The sequence below is a fragment of the Penicillium nucicola genome (assembly GCF_028828085.1).
Source record: "Penicillium nucicola strain IBT 29836 chromosome Unknown utg000001l, whole genome shotgun sequence".
In the NCBI taxonomy this organism is placed as follows: domain Eukaryota; kingdom Fungi; phylum Ascomycota; class Eurotiomycetes; order Eurotiales; family Aspergillaceae; genus Penicillium; species Penicillium nucicola.
Genome location: NW_026643125.1, coordinates 4,231,568 through 4,250,096, shown reverse-complemented (window position 1 = coordinate 4,250,096; position 18,529 = coordinate 4,231,568). Strand labels below are relative to the sequence as shown.

General features: G+C 50.4%; 12 protein-coding genes across 12 annotated transcripts; 5 read left to right on the top strand and 7 right to left on the bottom strand.

Moving 5' to 3' along the window:
- Nucleotides 1-1,358: 1,358 nt before the first annotated feature.
- Nucleotides 1,359-1,586, bottom strand: N7511_001605 (uncharacterized protein; the record flags this gene model as incomplete). The annotated part of the gene is made up of 1 exon (XM_057124030.1): nucleotides 1,359-1,586. One exon carries the CDS (start codon nucleotides 1,584-1,586, stop codon nucleotides 1,359-1,361), a length of 228 nt encoding a protein of 75 aa, XP_056989763.1.
- A 283-nt stretch (nucleotides 1,587-1,869) lies between these two features.
- Nucleotides 1,870-2,544, bottom strand: N7511_001604 (med21 domain-containing protein; the record flags this gene model as incomplete). Its single annotated transcript, XM_057124029.1, has 1 exon — nucleotides 1,870-2,544. One exon carries the CDS (start codon nucleotides 2,542-2,544, stop codon nucleotides 1,870-1,872), a length of 675 nt encoding a protein of 224 aa, XP_056989762.1.
- Nucleotides 2,545-2,697: 153 nt separating this feature from the next.
- N7511_001603 (uncharacterized protein) lies at nucleotides 2,698-3,666 on the top strand (the record flags this gene model as incomplete). The annotated part of the gene is made up of 1 exon (XM_057124028.1): nucleotides 2,698-3,666. The coding sequence occupies one exon, from the start codon at nucleotides 2,698-2,700 to the stop codon at nucleotides 3,664-3,666; it is 969 nt and encodes a 322-aa protein (XP_056989761.1).
- A 184-nt stretch (nucleotides 3,667-3,850) lies between these two features.
- N7511_001602 (kinetochore Spc24 family protein) lies at nucleotides 3,851-4,563 on the bottom strand (the record flags this gene model as incomplete). Its single annotated transcript, XM_057124027.1, has 3 exons — nucleotides 3,851-4,028; nucleotides 4,082-4,479; nucleotides 4,537-4,563. 3 exons carry the CDS (start codon nucleotides 4,561-4,563, stop codon nucleotides 3,851-3,853), a joined length of 603 nt encoding a protein of 200 aa, XP_056989760.1.
- Nucleotides 4,564-4,774: 211 nt separating this feature from the next.
- Nucleotides 4,775-5,436, top strand: N7511_001601 (mitochondrial fission 1 protein; the record flags this gene model as incomplete). The annotated part of the gene is made up of 4 exons (XM_057124026.1): nucleotides 4,775-4,790; nucleotides 4,850-4,868; nucleotides 4,937-5,030; nucleotides 5,107-5,436. The coding sequence occupies 4 exons, from the start codon at nucleotides 4,775-4,777 to the stop codon at nucleotides 5,434-5,436; spliced, it is 459 nt and encodes a 152-aa protein (XP_056989759.1).
- A 671-nt stretch (nucleotides 5,437-6,107) lies between these two features.
- Nucleotides 6,108-7,589, top strand: N7511_001600 (putative RING finger domain protein; the record flags this gene model as incomplete). Its single annotated transcript, XM_057124025.1, has 4 exons — nucleotides 6,108-6,218; nucleotides 6,281-6,768; nucleotides 6,824-7,255; nucleotides 7,310-7,589. The coding sequence occupies 4 exons, from the start codon at nucleotides 6,108-6,110 to the stop codon at nucleotides 7,587-7,589; spliced, it is 1,311 nt and encodes a 436-aa protein (XP_056989758.1).
- A 307-nt stretch (nucleotides 7,590-7,896) lies between these two features.
- Nucleotides 7,897-8,663, bottom strand: N7511_001599 (beta-class carbonic anhydrase; the record flags this gene model as incomplete). Its single annotated transcript, XM_057124024.1, has 3 exons — nucleotides 7,897-8,130; nucleotides 8,265-8,499; nucleotides 8,578-8,663. 3 exons carry the CDS (start codon nucleotides 8,661-8,663, stop codon nucleotides 7,897-7,899), a joined length of 555 nt encoding a protein of 184 aa, XP_056989757.1.
- Nucleotides 8,664-8,863: 200 nt separating this feature from the next.
- On the bottom strand, nucleotides 8,864-10,303 carry N7511_001598 (putative aminotransferase family protein (LolT); the record flags this gene model as incomplete). The annotated part of the gene is made up of 2 exons (XM_057124023.1): nucleotides 8,864-9,554; nucleotides 9,624-10,303. 2 exons carry the CDS (start codon nucleotides 10,301-10,303, stop codon nucleotides 8,864-8,866), a joined length of 1,371 nt encoding a protein of 456 aa, XP_056989756.1.
- Nucleotides 10,304-10,668: 365 nt separating this feature from the next.
- N7511_001597 (bZIP transcription factor) lies at nucleotides 10,669-11,966 on the bottom strand (the record flags this gene model as incomplete). The annotated part of the gene is made up of 3 exons (XM_057124022.1): nucleotides 10,669-10,796; nucleotides 10,846-11,833; nucleotides 11,883-11,966. 3 exons carry the CDS (start codon nucleotides 11,964-11,966, stop codon nucleotides 10,669-10,671), a joined length of 1,200 nt encoding a protein of 399 aa, XP_056989755.1.
- Nucleotides 11,967-12,669: 703 nt separating this feature from the next.
- Nucleotides 12,670-13,113, top strand: N7511_001596 (tautomerase family protein; the record flags this gene model as incomplete). The annotated part of the gene is made up of 1 exon (XM_057124021.1): nucleotides 12,670-13,113. One exon carries the CDS (start codon nucleotides 12,670-12,672, stop codon nucleotides 13,111-13,113), a length of 444 nt encoding a protein of 147 aa, XP_056989754.1.
- Nucleotides 13,114-13,641: 528 nt separating this feature from the next.
- N7511_001595 (glycoside hydrolase family 16 protein) lies at nucleotides 13,642-15,162 on the bottom strand (the record flags this gene model as incomplete). Its single annotated transcript, XM_057124020.1, has 3 exons — nucleotides 13,642-14,396; nucleotides 14,455-15,015; nucleotides 15,072-15,162. 3 exons carry the CDS (start codon nucleotides 15,160-15,162, stop codon nucleotides 13,642-13,644), a joined length of 1,407 nt encoding a protein of 468 aa, XP_056989753.1.
- A 1,856-nt stretch (nucleotides 15,163-17,018) lies between these two features.
- On the top strand, nucleotides 17,019-18,159 carry N7511_001594 (uncharacterized protein; the record flags this gene model as incomplete). The annotated part of the gene is made up of 3 exons (XM_057124019.1): nucleotides 17,019-17,418; nucleotides 17,478-17,955; nucleotides 18,006-18,159. 3 exons carry the CDS (start codon nucleotides 17,019-17,021, stop codon nucleotides 18,157-18,159), a joined length of 1,032 nt encoding a protein of 343 aa, XP_056989752.1.
- Between the last annotated feature and the right edge of the window lie 370 nt (nucleotides 18,160-18,529).

The following is an 18,529-nucleotide window of genomic DNA, read 5'->3' as shown; positions in this document are numbered from 1 at the left end:
TGAAACTGCGAGCTCAGTCCTGGCAGGGCAAAAATGAGTTAGTCAATACACTTCCACCGGTTAGATCGGGCACAGAAATGTGCAACATCATGTTTGTTTGATGTGAACGTGCTAATGAGTGGTGACATATTCTTGAGGCGTTTGGATCGTACTTGGAATGATATATCATGGGATTTGGGAACCCTATGTGCAAGTCTTACTGTCAATATGACCATTTTGAGTCCTTTCTGTTTAACCCACCCCAAGCCTACAGTCGGTCTTTGGGCCCTAAACATTGATCTCTAGATACACAAACGAAGATTATACTCTGGCTCTGTGAGTAAGTGACTGACAGTGAGCCCGTGTAGCCGAGAGACTCGAATCGGTTCCATAAAAGGTGGCGTCCTTTTTTCTGCTGATAGACCGGTAAATATAGCCACGGAAGATCGAGCTGTGATGTTTTGACGGCCTTTACTTCCTCAAAGCTTCCCCAGTCACGGAGCAAGGGCCGAGCCGATTTTTATAGCTCGTGCCACTATAATCGGCATGGTATGGAAGCTTCGACTACAGACTTTATTCAGACCCAATGGGATCAAATCAAGCAGGTCATGAAGCGGCAACTGAGTCTATTCTCTCGAGCCAAGCAAACTTTGACCAGTATAAACGGAGCCGATCTTCGAATGGAGCACTACACTCCTACAAGTCCGAATGGGCAGGAAATCCACATACAGTTCGAGGCGTGTAATCCAATGCATTCCGACTCTAGTTAGGTTCATACGGGCTAATTCAGCTCTGGAGATTCCTTGGATCGCGCTTGACCGCTTCTTGTGTGAATCCCCATTTTCGCTACGATATAACGAGGAATCTGGAGAGGTGGTTGCAACGGAGCATATCAACGAAGTCTATTCAAATCTCATGTGCTTCTCACCAAGAGCAGATTTACCGATAAATGGAAGCAGATCGAACGAGAGGAACGAGATCTCTTTCTTCAAGATCTTCCTCTCATTACTCAGGACATTCTTAACCTCTTGTCAGTCCTGTCTAGTCCCCCGATCCTCCAATTGCAACATGCATCTTCACACTTTGACCGTGGCCCTAGTCATCGTTGGAAACACTTTGGCTTGCAACTTCTTCGACGTCGCCGGACACTGCACTTGGCACGGAGATGGTCCAACATGTGGCGGCTCTCAAAACGATTCACACGATGGCATTGAACATGGCCTCTTCAGTCATCTCCCCGAGCTGGGCTTTCTGATGGCCACGTCCAAAGGAGACAATGTGGGCGCTCAATTGTGCGCGCAAGAAAAATTGGCTTGGACGGGGAGCTGTTGTCGAAGCTTTGGAATGGGTTGTGTCACTGGATATAAGCGACTGTGGTGTCAAACATGGCCAGGAGCTCCTCCACGAGCTTCGCCATTTGGACCATCGCCGTCCATCCCGGCGTGCACACCTAAGCTGACACCATCACCGTCGCCTTTGCCATCTCCCTCCCCTGTACCATCGTGCTCGTGAGGCTTGTTGGATAGCCTGGTTGCTGCTGGCATATCCGAAGTGCAGCAGCTTTCCACCGCAGAGAGAGGAGAGAGCTGGATGTTGAGAGTGGCCATCTTAGGGCTCATTAATTTTCGACCGGAACACGACTTGAGAAGGGATAGGACAGAAATATAACATGATCTCTGCCGCAGAAACTTCCTGGAGATAATCATACCACGTGTAGCGTAGATATACACCGTCATGGGCCTTGTAGTCAGTTAAAAAGACGTGAATTGACGTTGCATTCGTTGACTTATATCTATCCATGCGCCTGTGAACTTTGTAATGACCATTTACCCATAACGCCAAGGAATAAACAGAGATATCCCTCATTCGCATATCCGTTTCCCCCCAAAATCACTTTTGATACTGACTGTCTCCATAGATACCAACAGAAACAGCTTGTAACACATTCTCCAGACGAGTCCTGAGCTTCTTCAACTCTTGTACTTTAGCAGCCCTTTCCGTCTCGACAACCCTCAGCTCACCCTCCAATTCACGAATCCTGCTCTCCTGTTCCCCTTCCGAGGCTCCGATCCCCGGCAGTACAGAGATTAGGTATTCGATCTGCTGTTCCTTGATAATAAGGTCACGCGCAAGTTCTCGCTGTCGGCTCGCAAATGTGCGTGGTGAGTCTGGCGCCGGGGGGAGATTAGGGTCTTCTCCATCTACGGGTGCTTCCGGCGCAGCGCCAGGTTGTTGGGGACGCGCGAGGGGAGGAGACCCAGATCCCTGTGCGGCTGCGGCGCCAGCTGCTGTGTTTGCGATTGCTGCTGGAACTGGTGGTGATGAAGAGTTCTTAGTGATTTTTGCCAAGGCTGGTACGGCATCTGGAATGTTTGGCGGCGGTGTTGTAGGGGCATTGTCGTGATATGTTGTGAGATAGCCTAGTGTTGCGTAGAATTGGGTGGCGAGCTGGGTTGTTCGATTGTTAGCAGGGGTTTGGATCTCGGCTTTGCACATAGGGTTTGGAGTTTGGAGGGGTCGAACCTGGTCAAGGCAGGTCTGGAGCTGGGTGAGGATGTCGGCCATGGTGGCGACTGGAGCTTTAGGCGCAAAAGCTGATGCTGAGAAGCAGACCCGAGGACGATAAATAGCGAAGTTGTCTGGTCGAGAGTGAAAGCGCGGAGCAAATGCGGAGAGAAGCTCCAATGCGGTGAGGGTTTTCTTCCTTCACAACCCTCAATGCGCCTGTTGCGACTACACCATGGCCTTGCTGCCGAAAAGTCATACTTGACAGTGAGATGCAGTTCTCGACGCTGCTTTTCCAGCACACATCCCCATCATGACCTGACACCTTTCTCGCGCCGATTATTCAAACTACCCTCCGCACCGTCTCCGCCTTCACAACACCACAATGACCTGACCACATTCCTCTCGTACGCCAACCATATATCGCTCCCAGAGGCAAGCACAGTTTATGTCGGCACACACTATGAATACACAGTTCTTCAAACACTCCGCCAATACGCCCTAGCTCTACAGCGCATCGGCGGCCGCGACGACGCCGGCATCGACCTCGTCGGAACCTGGCACCTCCCCGAACGCGAACGTTCACGTGCGCTCCGCGTCCTAGTCCAATGCAAAGCCCTCAAAACCAAGCTCGGTCCGAATCTCGTGCGTGAACTGGAAGGAACATTCCGCCAGGCTCCTGTTGGCTGGCGCACGGGCCAAACAGTCGGCGTGCTGGTCGGACCGCGCGAGGCAACCAAAGGAGTTCGCGATGCGCTTGCACGGAGCAGTTACCCCCTATTCTGGATGATGATTGAACGGGACGGGACTTTGAAGCAGGCTCTTTGGAACGCTCGTGCCGAGGAACTCGGGCTTGGGCCTCTAGGTGTGGAAACGCGATATGGGGCGGGAGGTGAGTCCGGCTCGGTTACCAAGGAGGTAACTTTGACCTGGGATGGATGTGATATCCCTGACATGGGTTGCGTGGAGCTTGATCTTGCTCGGTTTGAGGACCAATGGGTCGCATCTTGGGGTGCGGACTTGCCGAAGGTTGAGAAGACTGAGCTGCTCGATATTGCTGAGAGGGTGCTGCCGCATGGTCAGTCCGGATTGTCGTTGGATGGAACAATATCGGATGAAGATCGGATGAAAGTCTTACAGGCTTTACATCAGCGGCATACTGATCTATCGATACCGGCATGAGCGCGCTATTGGGAGAGGTAGCAACTACAACCAGTCATTTGACGATTTTTGTAAACATAGTGTACGATTCATGACAAAATAATTCAAGGGTATAGAAACACCAACAACCAAGAAACTCGAAAAAGCATGGCTTCGCCTCCAAGAAACGCCAAAGCATATACTCCCACATTAGCCATCGTAACCTTCACCCTTGCATCGTCGACCAAAAGTAGTTTGCATAAAAGAAGCGGGAGAACTTCGGGTCTATATTCACCACATGGACATCGCCCTTGCGGCTGTTGCGAATCACAGCGCGATTGAAATTACCGGCGTCATCGGGTTCAATATCAACCCCCAGAGAACGGAAGATTTTGAGTCGCAGGCTGGGAATAAGTTAGCAGCTATATCAAGCCGAACAGAATACACAGTCACGCACATAGTCGCATCATCAGCCTCGCGCTCGCGTCGCGTGGGTTCGTCACCCTCCAGGCCCTGTGACTCGAGGTCGGCCAGTCGCTCCTTCAGCATGTCGAGCTCGCTCTCTAGGCGCTCACTTTCAATTTCCAGCTCCGAGGCAGCTTTGGCAATGCGGAACTTTTTGGTGTCCAACTCCACGATCTCCGCTGCGTGTTTGCCAGAGTCGTGCACTGCCACGGCCTCCTCATGTTGAGTAGATAAAGAGTTCAGATTTCGCGAGAGCTTGCGCATGGCCGACTCAGCCTCGCGAATGCGCAAGTCGCGTGACTGCTGTAGGGTTGAGAGCGAGTCATTGATGCGGGTGACGGCTTGTTTATCCGGTTGGATGTTGAAGTTTCCGATCGTGTGGTGGATGAGCTGGAATCAGTCAGTCAATTGTCTAGTCAAGTTTCAGGTAATCTAGAGAGCAAATACCGTTCCTGGCTCCTCGTCGAGCAACATTGTGTCTGATGGAAAGCAACGAAGAGTAACCGCAGACTTGTTTTGGGATTGTTGCGGCAGCAACAGCCACAGCACCGCCACATGTGTTGCTCCTCCGCAAAGTGACGTTGTGCTTGGGATTTCTGCCTTCTCCAACTCTTTCTTTGACTCTCCAATTTTCCAGAGCTTTCTTTGTCTGCCTCTATCTCATTAACGAGTTCCCCTATTCATCATGTCCAACCTCCCATGTAGGCGGCTCCCCTTCCCCACTGATGCCTGGCGCTTAACGGCTGACTCGCTCTCACAGATGCCGCAGATGCGGAAAGGTGTGTGTGCCATGGAATTTCGATCCAAGCGCCCGGCGACACAAGCTAACCTGCTGGGTGACCAACAGTCCCCTGAAGCCCGCTGAACTACAGGTCCTCCGGGCGCAATACGAGAAAGAGGGCGACTACGTCGGTATCCAGACCAAGTTCAACTACGCATGGGTATGGACCCTTCAGCCTCATTTCAGAGTGTTCGCGCTAATTATTTTTCTCCGCCTTGCGGGGATGTTTCTTACAGGGTCTGATCAAATCCAACGCTCGGTCTGAGCAACAAGAAGGTGTTCGCCTTCTGTCCGAGATCTTCCGCGGAGCCCCAGAACGCCGACGCGAATGCCTTTACTACCTCGCACTTGGCAACTTCAAGCTTGGGAACTACGGCGAGGCCCGTCGATACAACGATCTGCTCCTCGAGAAAGAGCCTGCAAACCTGCAGGCTGCCAGCCTCGGCTCCCTGATTGACGACAAGGTGGCCAAGGAAGGCCTCATGGGCATTGCCATCGTGGGTGGCTTAGCGGTTGCAGCGGGAGTGGTTGGTAGTCTGGTTCTGAAGGGAGCCAGAAGACGGTAAATGGGAATCTGCAAGGGCTGTGGCACAGTAGGGGTGTCCTTGCGTCTGGAGTATAACCAACTAACTGTATGATGGGCCTTGTTCTTTGTTCTTGCTGTTTTTGTTTTTTTTTTTTTCGCATCTCAGGCGTTATTTTATTTTATTTTCATTGTACACTCTCTTCTGATAACGCTATACATACGGGAGGGTGATAGTCCAAAATATGAGCCGAATTTCAGATGAAGGGTATCAAAGTCATGTCTGGAAGGTTCTACTGAGATATTCTTTGTTATGCTCGCATTTAAAAAAATCTTTAGGTCAAAATTAAGTGCAAGAAGGCTGCCTGAAGTGTCGAAACGTTGGTGTTTGGCCTTTTTAAGGCGATTGAAGGCGATTGTCGATCAACGTCATTGCCTCCACCTCGACTTTACACTTCTCTTCTCTATCTTCCTCCATCTCTCTCTCTTGTTTTTTGACTCTCTCAGGTCAACAAACTTCTCTCCCCCATGATCCTGGAGAGATCCCTGCTTTCAGTTCCCTACCAACAATGACTTTCCTCTAAGCCACCAACATCCGTTAGAGCCCCCCCCCCCCCCCCCCCGCAGATAAGGCACGGTGACAACTCCGGCGCTTATCAACTTGACCAGCTTCCACCTTACCGATCTTCGCTGTGATCGCTTGATCTCTTGATAATGGAAGGCGACGGTGATCGCATGTTTTGTAATTCCTGCGAGGCAGTATGGCTGAAGGACCCGGCGCATGGCTTAGCATGCCCGTATTGCGAATCCGAGTTCACGGAAATCGTGAGCCTCATATCTTCCTTCTCTCAGTTCTACGCTTCTGACTGGTCTGTCTCCTTATTTAGGTTGAGATTCCCCCCGATATACCCACCGATAATCCCCAGGAGCGCGCCTCGCCCATGTCGCAACCTCGCAACCCGTGGGCAGACCACAACCCATGGTCAATAGACGAAGACTTTGCAACAACATCAAGAGAGTTCCCGACTGGATTCCACCGTACATACAGGTCGCCCGACGGACGTTTTACTTTCAGCAGTACCACGGTTGGAGGTGGTCTCTCGTCGAGCCCGCGCGCATACGGACCCAGCACTGGGATCCCGATGATGATGCAGAACTTCGACTCGCTATTTCGAGAACTAGTGGAACCATCCACTCAGCCAGCAAGAGGACTGGGAATCGATGATCACTTTCATCCGAGCCCTTTTGGCTGGCCCGATTACGAGCGTGTGGGAGACCATCCCTCAAGCCCAGCTCCAATGCCATCGTCTGGTCTATCCCCTCGCAATGCGGATGGGCCGCAACCACGAGCCCAGCAGGCAATAAACTTACCCGAGTATGTGCGTTTCTTTGAGATTGGTTGACTGGTCCACTAACCCATTCCTTTGCAGCCTTATTGAAGCCATCCGTGCTGATCTAGGGACCCCTACTACACGGGCGACCCGTCAGAATCGCCAAACACCGAATCCTCTGGCTATTCTATCGGCTTTACTAAATATGAATACAAACGGGGATGCGGTATACTCACAAGAGGAACTAGACCGTGTCATCACATCCCTGATCGAGCACAACGGGTCCGGCACTGCCCCGCCGCCAGCATCTGGAAATGCCATCCGGTCTTTACCCAAGAAGAAGGTTGACAGGGAGATGATGGGCCTGGAGAACAACGCGGAGTGTTCGATTTGTATGGATTCTGTGGAACTGGGTACGGAAGTGACGGTGTTACCATGCGACCACTGGTTCCATTTCAACTGCATCGAGGCATGGCTGACCCAGCATGACACCTGCCCACATTGCCGGCGAAGCATTAATCAAATTCCAATGTGAGTTTCACAACACAGCATGATCGGTATTCAAACTCTGACCGACAACCCTAGACATAATGATGGAACCAGTGATAATCCGGTCATCATCCCGGACAGTCCTGAGCAGCCGCGATCTCGTCGACGTCTCAGCTCAGCTCGAACTAATCGCAGTGGGCGCTCATCTTTATCCTCTTTGCCAAATCGGCTTTCCCCTCGGCTTTCACCCCGTCGCTCTCCTACCCCCGAAGGACAGGAATCAACTCATGCCCCCCGTCGCGCCAGCCGGAGCGAGGGCAGCAACGGTGGGTTTACCAGCTGGGTCATGAATCGATTTGGAAGCAGCAGTGCTTAATATCAGATACGCCATACGATCTGTACGCCGTGTGTCTTTTGGCGCTTTCTAGGGACATGTTTCTTGGTGCGATTTGGGATTTGTTTTAGCGGCGAGACTCGATGCCTTTTTTCATGTTGTTTCTTTTTATTTTCTCACCAATACCCCCTTTACCGAATGTCTTTCACTCAATGCAATGAGGCGTGTTATGGCTGATTCTCAGCAACCCTCGTTCTTCTGAGGCTGGGTCTCTACATACCACGTACATACATCCCATGAGTTCATCATACAATGTCACAGCAGTGTATTCCTAGCCATGCCCAGTAAATCACGAATCATCTCCAATCCGAACAATCCTCCCCGTCTCAACCTCATACAAATAACCCGTAATAGGGACATCCAAGACCAACGGACTATCCCTCAAAACCTTCACATCATCCAACACACTCTGTCTCAAATCATCAAAAGGCAAAAACGCAATATGATCCCCATTCGACCCCAACTCCTCCCGAATCTTGCCCCGAATCGCCGTGTCCGTGAACGTAAGCATCCCACAATCCGTCTACAGAAGGATCAGCACCAGCCAGACTATAAATAGAACCCAACCTCTGCCACGGAGTACAGAGTGGACAACGGAACGCAAGGGATATATATACAAGCCACCTGCGCAGTGCAGGTGAAGGTGCATAGACGTACATGGTGCACAAGGACGATCTCCCGAGTCCCAAGAAGCTGCTGCGAGATGATGACACTGCGCAGTGCATCTGATGCTCTACCACCCGCGTTGCGGATGACGTGGGCATCGCCTTCTTTCAGGCCCAGGGCTTGAGCTGGGTCTGCTGTTATGTTAGGGGGTTCGGCAATTGCGTTGCTGGGGAGAGGTGGGAGGGAGGTGAGGTACCGAGACGGGCATCCATGCATGCTATCACCGCTACTTTTCTAAGATTTGGATCTGAAATGAGAGACTTGGTTGCTTGGGGCTGTAACGGATAGTATAGTTTGGTCTTACCGTTGTGGGGAAAGCTGAAGATCACCCTTGGTGAAGGATGCGGCATACGGGACGTTGGCTGCTTCGAATTCTTTTGCGACTGACATGTTTGAAATGGAGGTTGATGGGATCGATTGGGCTAGAGGACCTTGGGGGTTCATAAATTTATATCTTCGACCTTTACGTAGGACTCACACCCCGCTTCTGATGTGATTTTTGGCTTTCGGTGGTCTGAATGGCGTGAGATTGGGGCCAATGAGTATAGGGATTCATGATAGGATCTACGGATGAGATCGAGGGTAAGAAATCAAGCCTGGAACTCCTTCCTCGCAACCCGCTCACACAGCTCCTTCAGAGACTTTCCAACTTCCTCGAAGTCACTAGTATCAAGGTAGATTTGCCCACTCAAACGAGTCCAGAGCCAAGGCCCATGCCGGAAAACAGGCAAGAAAGTGCCATACTCATCAACCAACTTATTCTGCATCCAAGAGAACGCGCTCCTCGCCTCATCTTCCGACAAAACCCCAAGAGCACTGCCATTTCCAAGGGCCTCCCCAGCATCATCAGAAACAGCAATCGGCAACCGGACCGTTGTCAGAGCACATTGCCGCATGCGACTCTCCTGGCCAGGCTGAAGGCCGGGTTCCTGAAGAACATCCGTGCCGAGGATCTCGGCGATAGCATCGGCGCCTTCATTAGCCACCTTCTGACAGTACGAGATAATAGCATCTTCACCGCCACAGACCTCGGCGCGGAATTTCAGGGCCGCAGGCAGACAGATGTAAGCGGAATCATCACTTGTTGCGACGAATTCGAACAGTTGCTCAAAGGCCGATTTGATGGCAGGGCTGTTTGGGTCCTGGAGGACTGAGGCGATTGTCTCCGCGGAATCTGGGGCTGGGATGAAACCCCACGATGTTGGGAGTGTTGTGCGCATGACGTGTTGGTTGCGCTTTGGAACGTAGAGGACTGCGCAGCCGCGGGGCGTGAAGAGCCATCTATCCCGATTGTCAGTTTATATCCTCGGATGGATTGTAAGATATTGACGGGGAGATGGGTGGTCATACTTGTGACAATTCGAAGTGAGGAAATCAGGCTGTAATTGGCCCATATCAAGATGGATATGGCCAATGCCATGGGCAGCATCGATGATGCTCAGGATTCCCTCTTCGCGACAAACAGCAGTAAAGCGCTCGAATGGAAACCGGACACCAGGATTGCTCACAATACAGTCAAAGACAGCAGCTCGAACCTTCAAGCCCTCCGCACGAGTCTTCCGCACAACCTCACGGAACCGCTGCTCCAATTCCTCCTCCGAAATAGGATACTGGAACGAGACCTTCCTGGGCTGAAAGGCGCAATGCTCCTTCAAAGAAACGACGCCCTTCTCCACTGCGCCGTAAACAGGTTCGAAGTAGAGCAGTGCTTCATCGGGCTGGAACGCCAGGTTGTAGAGCACAGTCGCAATGCCGGTAGTGGCATTCTTGACAAAGACGCACTCGTCTCGCGGGGCATTGAGGACCTTTGCCACGGCATCTCGCGCTTTGTCGAGGTGTTCTGCGTGGTAGCGGCGGATGTATGGATCGGGCTTTTGGTCGGCCATGTCCATGAAGGCGCGCTGAGCTTCTTTTACTGGCACTGGATGGGCGCCGAATGAGCCATGATTGAGGTTCTTGTAGGATGGGTCGAAGAGCCAGTGCTTGAGCATTGGCTTGCCGAAAGGCGTTAATTGACTTGTTGAGGTCATGATGTTGGAGGTGAAGATCGGGTGGAATTGGATATTCACGAATGGTCCGGATACGCGCAATTTATATTCCAATCGTGGAACGCAGTGACTCAGGCCTGGTGTTTCAAGGGTTAACTTATCAGACGATAATAACGTAGATGAAGATATTGAGGGGGTCTGATAGATGACTCACAGCCAATAGTTCCTAAGCTTCTATCCGAAGCTCCACATGTCAAAGGGCGTGCGAGGACTTGGACAATCAGCTTACATTTTCGTTGGTCCACTAGAATGTTGGTGATCTAGCTGCCAAAAGTAATTGTTGTAATGGTGGTAAAATGGTCATTAGTATATTTCATTATATGTTATTGATATTATAGAGTGCAATGTCATCGAATATCACAGATCTCGTCGAATCCCCAGGTAACATTGACAGTGGCTACGCGCAGTGCCTTTTCCACACTCTGTCGTCTGAATACCGGCCCATACCCAACACATATTGGATCAAGTGCAAGAGCTGTAATGTGTTAGCAGACGCCCATCACAGTTCAAAAGTAGACACTCACCCCTAATAAAGGCAGCTTCATCCAATGACGGTGAGACAGTATAACCAAGACGACCCGAAGCGCCGGTGAAGTCATCCGTAAGATACCGCCTCTCACGCAAAAGCTTTTGGACCCCCTCAGCATCCATCCAAGCGCCAGTCTGTGATTCAAGTGCAATCTGCCAGACTCGAGAAGACAGCTGCATCTGATCCTCGGGGAAGTTGTCCATACTAGCCTTCAAAAAGCTTAGCACATTGGCTTTCACATCGGTCATAGTGCCAGTCTTATCCTGCGTAACAGCATAGAATCCAGAAAGAAGACGATTACGCTCCGGTACACTGAGAACCGAGCCGAATACCTCTGGGACTCGTGGATGATTTGGTTGATCGATGAGGAGGCGATATCCTTGATGACAGCACGTCCGGACTAGACGCTGGGCGATTGTCCATTGGTGGTCGAGTATTATTGCATTTGTTCCTGGGCCATCGGAGGATGGGGTTATGGAGAGTGGTGGTGAATAGAATGGGTCAGCCGGTGACATGACGATGCCGAAGGGTAAGACAGATTGATCTTGATATGGTGGGGTCGGAGGTCCAGGCCAAATTTTGGTTGCCGACCGCATAATTTCCTCCACGCCTGTCGAGGAGTCGGAAGTAGGTATATCAAGAATCGACAGCTGACGTGGATCATCATCTGGTGTGGTGGCAGTCTTCACTGGTACATCCTTTGCATCGGCCATTCGGGCCACAGCACTCTCATCGGGTTCGTCGCTTCCGGCCTTTGCAAGAGACACACATTGCTGGGTTATACTCTGCAGGGCAGAGGCGATCTGTGGGTATTGTGAAAGTAGCTGCTCCTCTAGCAGAAGACTACTAAACGAGAGGAAGGATTGGCCGAGACTCTCGATGCCCTGCTCTAGTTCGAGTACGCGGTTCTGTAAATTATCGATCGTGGTCTCTTTTCGCTTGCGATAGGCCTGTTGGGCTAGCCGTAATTGTTTGCGACGCCTCTGTGAACTGTGAGTTCGTGCACATGGGGAAGCTTGCGATCTGACCCACCTCCGGCACTTCGTGCTCGTCCGTTACAGTTCGAGGCCGACCGCGTTTGCGACCGACGCTTGGGTTTGGTTTGTTTTCTGTCATTATTTGGGTTGTCTCTGTGGAATTCATGCTAGTGCTCCGAATATCACGGCTTATGGGATAATGAAGTCACTGGAGAGAGAAAGTCAGATTACAAATGGGCGCATTTTCTGTTTATTCATCAGGCCGAGCAGGTCGGCGTGATGAGTAATCCGACCGTGCCCCATTTGGCCAATGATGATTGGCTGATCGGAGTAGCTTATTTGAGCCCTGAAACCCTTAAAGCCGGGGAACATAAAGAATTTGGCTGAGCATAAAGAACATGGAGAACATATGGGAAATACTTAGAATGTCGACATTCGGTTTGAGCAAACAGCAGGTGTGGTCTTTTCTAGGTCACCGTAGACAATTCATATCCTCATTTCCCAACGTAAGTCATGACTGACAAGAAAGTAGACCTGCCCGGTATACCGCTATACCAAGGTGATATGTTCAACTTTATCTGACCGAAGTTTCTAGTACAAAAGAAAGGTTAATTTTAACGTTATCCCGCGTGGAGATGGTTTTGTCAACAGAAAAAGGGACTCCAAATGGTTGAATCATCATAGTTCGGGTCATCAGAAAAGGCAAAATCGCATCTCCAAAATACACTGTGCAACACAAGAACTTTCAGTACATAAAAGCAAGAGACGATATCTTCAATAAACCCATCATCTCAAACCATTCAATTCCTCTCCAAAGCAACAACCTTCACCATTCAACCAAAATGCCTCTCTGGCAAATCTACCACCCACCCGGAACCTACACCGACCAGGCCTCCAAAACAAGCTTCGCCGCAGACATAACCAAGATGTACACGGAAATGGGACTGCCAGCCTTCTACGTCGTCACCAACTTCATCCCCCTCCCCAAGGACGACATCTTCGTGGGCGGCAAACCAATCGACAAACCCTTCATCCGAGTCGTGATCACACACATTGCAATCAACATGCCGAACGAAGATGCAGTATACAAGAGATCTACAGCTCGGATTGACCAGATCTTGAAGCCCAATATTGCGGACCTGGGGTATGACTGGGAATATCATGTGGATGAGACTGAGCGGAGACTTTGGAAGATCAATGGCATGGTGCCGCCACCGTGGAAGAGTGAGGAGGAGAAGCGTTGGGCTCGGGAGAATCGCGCTGTTGCTTATGACGGGGCCTACTGAGGGAGCGGGTCATGTTTGTGTATTGGACAATAATTCTCTCGTGTCATGCTGTAATGTTTGCCTGTGATGGTTGGGACTTGTCGCAGACTGGAGTCAAATACTTAGGTTGGTAGGAAATTGATGAATCCTGTGGTCTTTTTCGTATTTGTCGACCAGCGAATCAACTTTCTACAGCTCTCTACATCTCAGGAATCAGGCTAGCGAGATCGATTTGTCATATAGTCGTTTCATGAGAATGGTTGGCTTGGGACCAGCGATTGGTATATAAGTGGTAGTCCAGAAAGGTATCAATACATGAAAGAATCATAATGTGTGCAAGTCACATCTGCCTCCAATCGGTTTTCCAATGGTGAAGATGCGCGTCATAACAATAATGCATAAACAAAAAAAAGGCAATTTGCCTATACGCGTCCGTATGCTGCGGCTCTACCAAAGCCGCCTGAGATCATCGCTCATGTGTCATGTTCAATAGAAAAGAGTCAACGCCGGGTCCGTTTAATCATGAGTAATAATACAAGTGTGGATGTCTTAAAGCAAGGAAAGTGTTCCAATGAACAGGGCACAAAAGACACCTGCAAAAGCTGGAACCACGAGTCGGACATTCGCTTTACTCGCCGTTGCAGTAGCACGAGGGCCAGAGATCGTGGCTGAGGCCGAGGTTTGGGAATTACCAGCCTGTTTGGTAGTTGGTTGATGAGTGGCAGTCGTGGTCGTGACAGTCGAAGTGCGGGCTTTCGTGGCCATTCGAGTGGAGTTTCTCTGCATAGTCTCAATGCCAGAATGGGAAAAGGCAACCGAAGAAGAATGCGATAGTGCAAATGTAAAGCGGAAGGTAGACTGTGGATAGAAAGGTTCGATCTTAGTGGTCGAATGCAAAACAGGTGTGTAGGAATTCTCACGAGTGGCGCCGCCTGGCGTCTGGATGCGACTGGAGCGTGACTCCCAGTCATACTGGTAGCCTGTCGACGAAGCAGTCGGAGAGTCACTGGCCACCCAAGGCCAAACATTGGGGGTAACCCAGCTAGAAGTCTCTTTGTGTGTTCCACTCCAAGGAACCGGGGCACCATCGGCAGTAGCAGTGATGCTGGGTGCAGACTGAGTGGAGGAAGGCTCCGAACCACTGTTGCCATTGATCTCACCTCCTTCAGACTCAATAGACTCCCATGTACCACTGGTATCACCATACTTGTACGAGCTTCCAGTGGAGTAGTCAGTCACCGTCATCTTCTTCAGGTACATTTTGAAGGGTCCCTGGCTATAGTCCGTCACGCCACCAGCCCAGTCTGGAAAGGCACAACTGTAAGCAAGCAAACTTCGAACTGGGAATTACAGGGAACTTACCAATGGTACCCTGGGCGTTATTCGAGTCACCACCAGCCCACACGCCAACCTTGACCATCATGGGAGTCTGCGGGTACTGGCCTGTGTCTGCCGATTCGGGAGTGAGGGCCCGAACGGTTGTGCCATCAATCGCCCAGACAATCTGGCTGCTGGTCCAGTCGATCGAGTAGGTGTGGAAACTGTCTTGGTTGCCTGGGTTGGAGTGGAAAGCGCCACGATTGTAGGTGCTGGTATCTCCTTTCCCAAAGTAGTTGGACTGCACCTCAGTGCTCTTGCCGCCGAGCCATTCCCAGTCCAGTTCATCCAAATCATCGGACTGCAGAACTGCGCTGCTCACGATACCGGTTCCTGGGGCGACCTTGATAGTGAACTCCACACGGCCGAACATGATATACCAGCCAGACTGGATCAGTGGGCCATCCCCCTGTTTGGAGATGGTGAAAGTTGCCCCGTTCTCATCGTCATATGTGACGGCTCCTGTGGACTTGAAGGCATCCGAGGCACCACTTGTAAAGTCGAACGTCTTGTCCACTTGCCCAAATGCGGGATCAGCGGGGCACGCTGCTGACGGTTAATCTCTTACTCTAGTCCACGGGTTGATCTTGAGCTGCACTTACTTTTCTGGGTCGGATTGCAGTCTGTATATGTCTGGGCTGTTACCAACACCGTGGAGGACAGCAGACTCAGAGCCGCAAGAGCAAACCGCATGGTGAAGGAAGAGTATGTGAGCAGGCGCAAAAGGAACCGTCTATAACAGTATAGGGGGGAGTGGGAAAAGGACAATCAGGCCAGTGAGATATTCGTAACAGTTGAAGAAAGGAAGAGTGAAAAGGAGAGAAGAGACAGTCAAGAGCAACCTATCGGAAGGTGAGCAAGGAAGGCACTAATTATATCCCAAATGGAAGTGGCTGGGGGTGGAGAAACGCCCAACTTTGCTGTAATGTTTTGGGCTTTGCCGCCTTTTGGATTCTTTTCTTGGATCTTCCTTGCTTTGATTGGATTGGAATATACTTGAATACATCATCGGATGAAATCAGCACTGTATCTCATACATGGGATCTTCTGTGTCACCTGATCATAACAGAGGTCTCACGTGTGACATCCAGACGCTGAATCATCCTGGACTCGTTTCTCTTTAGGTACCAAGTCTACTATGGATCTAATCACTACTTGGACCTCTCTCAAATCTCCAATCTTTGCGTCAGTTGGGGTCAATTTCCACTGTTATTAATGCATGTACGGACATGGCTCGTACACAACTTCGTCACTCCACCAACCACCGACCCACTTTTGGGCCAATTTTCACAGTATCCCTTTTCTGGGCCTTTCTTTTTTTTCAAATGGGTTCCTGGCCGGTTATTTTTGGCCTGTATAAACGTAGGTACATGTACTTTACGTGTCTGTCTTAAAATCCGACTCATGATTTCGCTCTATACTTTGGACTGGGTAAACTCGACCGATGGGCCACTAAGCCACATTGGGCCACAGACCCACATGATATCTATAGCCTCTTCGCTCGCGACAAGGGTTACCTTCGGAGGCATCACAAAATCACATTGACAGGCATGAACTGGGCTGAGGTGTGTACCCTGATACATGGTCAACTCCAGCTTTGAAGAGAAACAGTACCCAGCTAACCTTGGCTTCGGTCGAGATTCATGAAATCGTTGATCTCGTGGGAAACTGAACGGGTGTAGCTCAAAGAATGACAAGAACCTATTCCATATATATGATGCCTAAGTGACGAGCACTTTGGTAATAAATTAAGAGACTGCTATTTTACTGCTGTAGCCGTACAGTAGGCCTCATTTTGTCATGGGAGGCACTGAATGCCAAAGTTCGGCGTAGAAAGAACGAGGATGTCACCAGTACGTTGCAGATGCCAGGATTCACCAGTGAATCCGACGGCTCAAGCGTTCAAGTGAAAATCCCCCAGTGGCCTGATAATGGATTAAAAAACGATATCCTTATACACCTGGGCAGCAAGTAGGGGACCAGCACGCCCACTTTCCTGGGGCGTGCGTCTTGTTTGCGCCGTTGGCGGGGCTCATCTAATTATCTTCTATCAATGATAGCGTACTGCAAGCTCTCAGTTACTCTCCAGACTTGTGGACACTTAGATTGGGTTGAATGAATAAGGTGGGGGCTATCACAAGGGAGGAGTGATAATGGCTGTGATATGCAGGGATCTATGGGGACCGTTGTTCAGATCATTTCAATCTTTGTTCTTGAAAAAGAGGCTTACGAGAGATCAGAAGCGCAGAACAACAAGTGTATGTGAATGAACAGCTATCGTATTGTTTGCTTTAGGAAGGACTAGCAGAGTCATGCTCAGCGCCAACTTGGGAAGGTTCATTGAGGCATAGGGCTGAAAATCCACGACTTGAAACCACCAAATCCCACGTTTACCCACGTTCACCCACGAGACAACCGATTCTTTTTCTTTATCCCTGAAACACAATTGCTTACCTTCTTCCCTGTCCTGGACATCCCTGTTCGGAATTCGGAGGATTTTGTCTCAACCCGCCGGTTGTTGTCGTAATAATCATTCTCATCTTACCACGATGCCTGGGAGGATTCGTCGGACGCTCAAGAACACCAGCCTGGCCGGCAAAACAGCCATTATCACTGGGGGCAACAAAGGCCTTGGTTTTGAAGTTGCCAGGCAGTTTCTACTGCTTAAAGTATCGCGGTTGATCATCACCACACGCGATGAGGCCAAGGGTAGAGCCGCAGTGGCAGCCCTCAGCAGCGATCCAGAAGTAGTCGCAGCCTGGGCCCAGGAAGACAACAGCCTCAATATCGAATATTACCTGTTGGAGATCGAGGACTACAAGTCCGGTCTTCTGTTTATCCAAAAGGTCACAGAGAACGTCCTTGAGCTCGATTTCTTGGTGCTGAACGCCGGAGTGAACATCTTCGAGTATCAAACCAGCATCAGCGGTCATGAGAAGGTCATGCAAGGTAGGTCAACCTTCTGATCACGACGCCCTACACGACAATCAGACCTAACAACTACCCAGTCAACTGCTACACCCACTTCCTTCTCGTTATCCACCTCTCGGTACTGATGCGCAAGTCATCCAAGAGGATCAACACCCCCGGCCACATCACCCTCGTTGGCTCCTTCTCCCATGAACAGCACACTTTCGAGGAGATCCCAATTGCCGCCAACCAGAGAATCTTGGACTACTACGATGACAAGAGCAACTTTCGCCGTTTCAGACGCTATCAGGATAGCAAGTTTGTTATCAATGCTTTTGTACAGCAAATGGCTAGTATGTTGCTTCCAAATGAGGTCATCCTCAACAATGTTTGCCCTGGTGTCATTGAGACCAGTATTAATCAGAACATGCCCTTGTGGGCCAAACCTTTCATGTGGGTGTATACCAAGAGGTACAAACGCCCTTTGCTTGAGGGGGCACGGCTCATTGTCAAGGCTGCTGTGGCTGTTGGTCAGGAGAGCCATGGTTTGTTTCTTCAGAAGGGTGTGATGGGTCGGTATGCGGATCTCTTCCTTATCCCGAGATCCTAAAACTAACCGGAGACAGGGGTGCGCCATTCCTGGATCGAGAAGTTGGTCGCGATTTCCGACGGCGGCTGTGGAGAGAGGTGGTCATAGATCTGCTTTGTGCCGACTCTCGGCTTGGAATCGAACGTCTCCTGCGAAATCACCTTATGATGGAAAGGGGAGAATGGGAGTGATGGAACCAGACTAATGGAAATTGTAGAAAAAAAGAAGTTGACTGGATGACTAGTTTTCACCATGTATCGTTGTGGCAATATGCCGCGTGTGGGAAACCAATGCCTACTTTATCCAAATGAACCTTCTCTTTCAGTATCCTTGCATATTGGCTGAGTCGAAATAGGCTACGGAGCTCAGATCGAGGCGCAAACCATATCAGACGACCTTTTGACCGCCACAAGGGAGTCATCGGCCATGAAAGAAATGCAGATTCTTTGTATGATATGATCCGTCATGTTGGGTTTCAAGAGCAGATTATCACCCTGTTACACCTAAGATCGGGGTGATTCACCCTTAGCTAGACTAGTCAATAGCTGCAGGCATTGACAT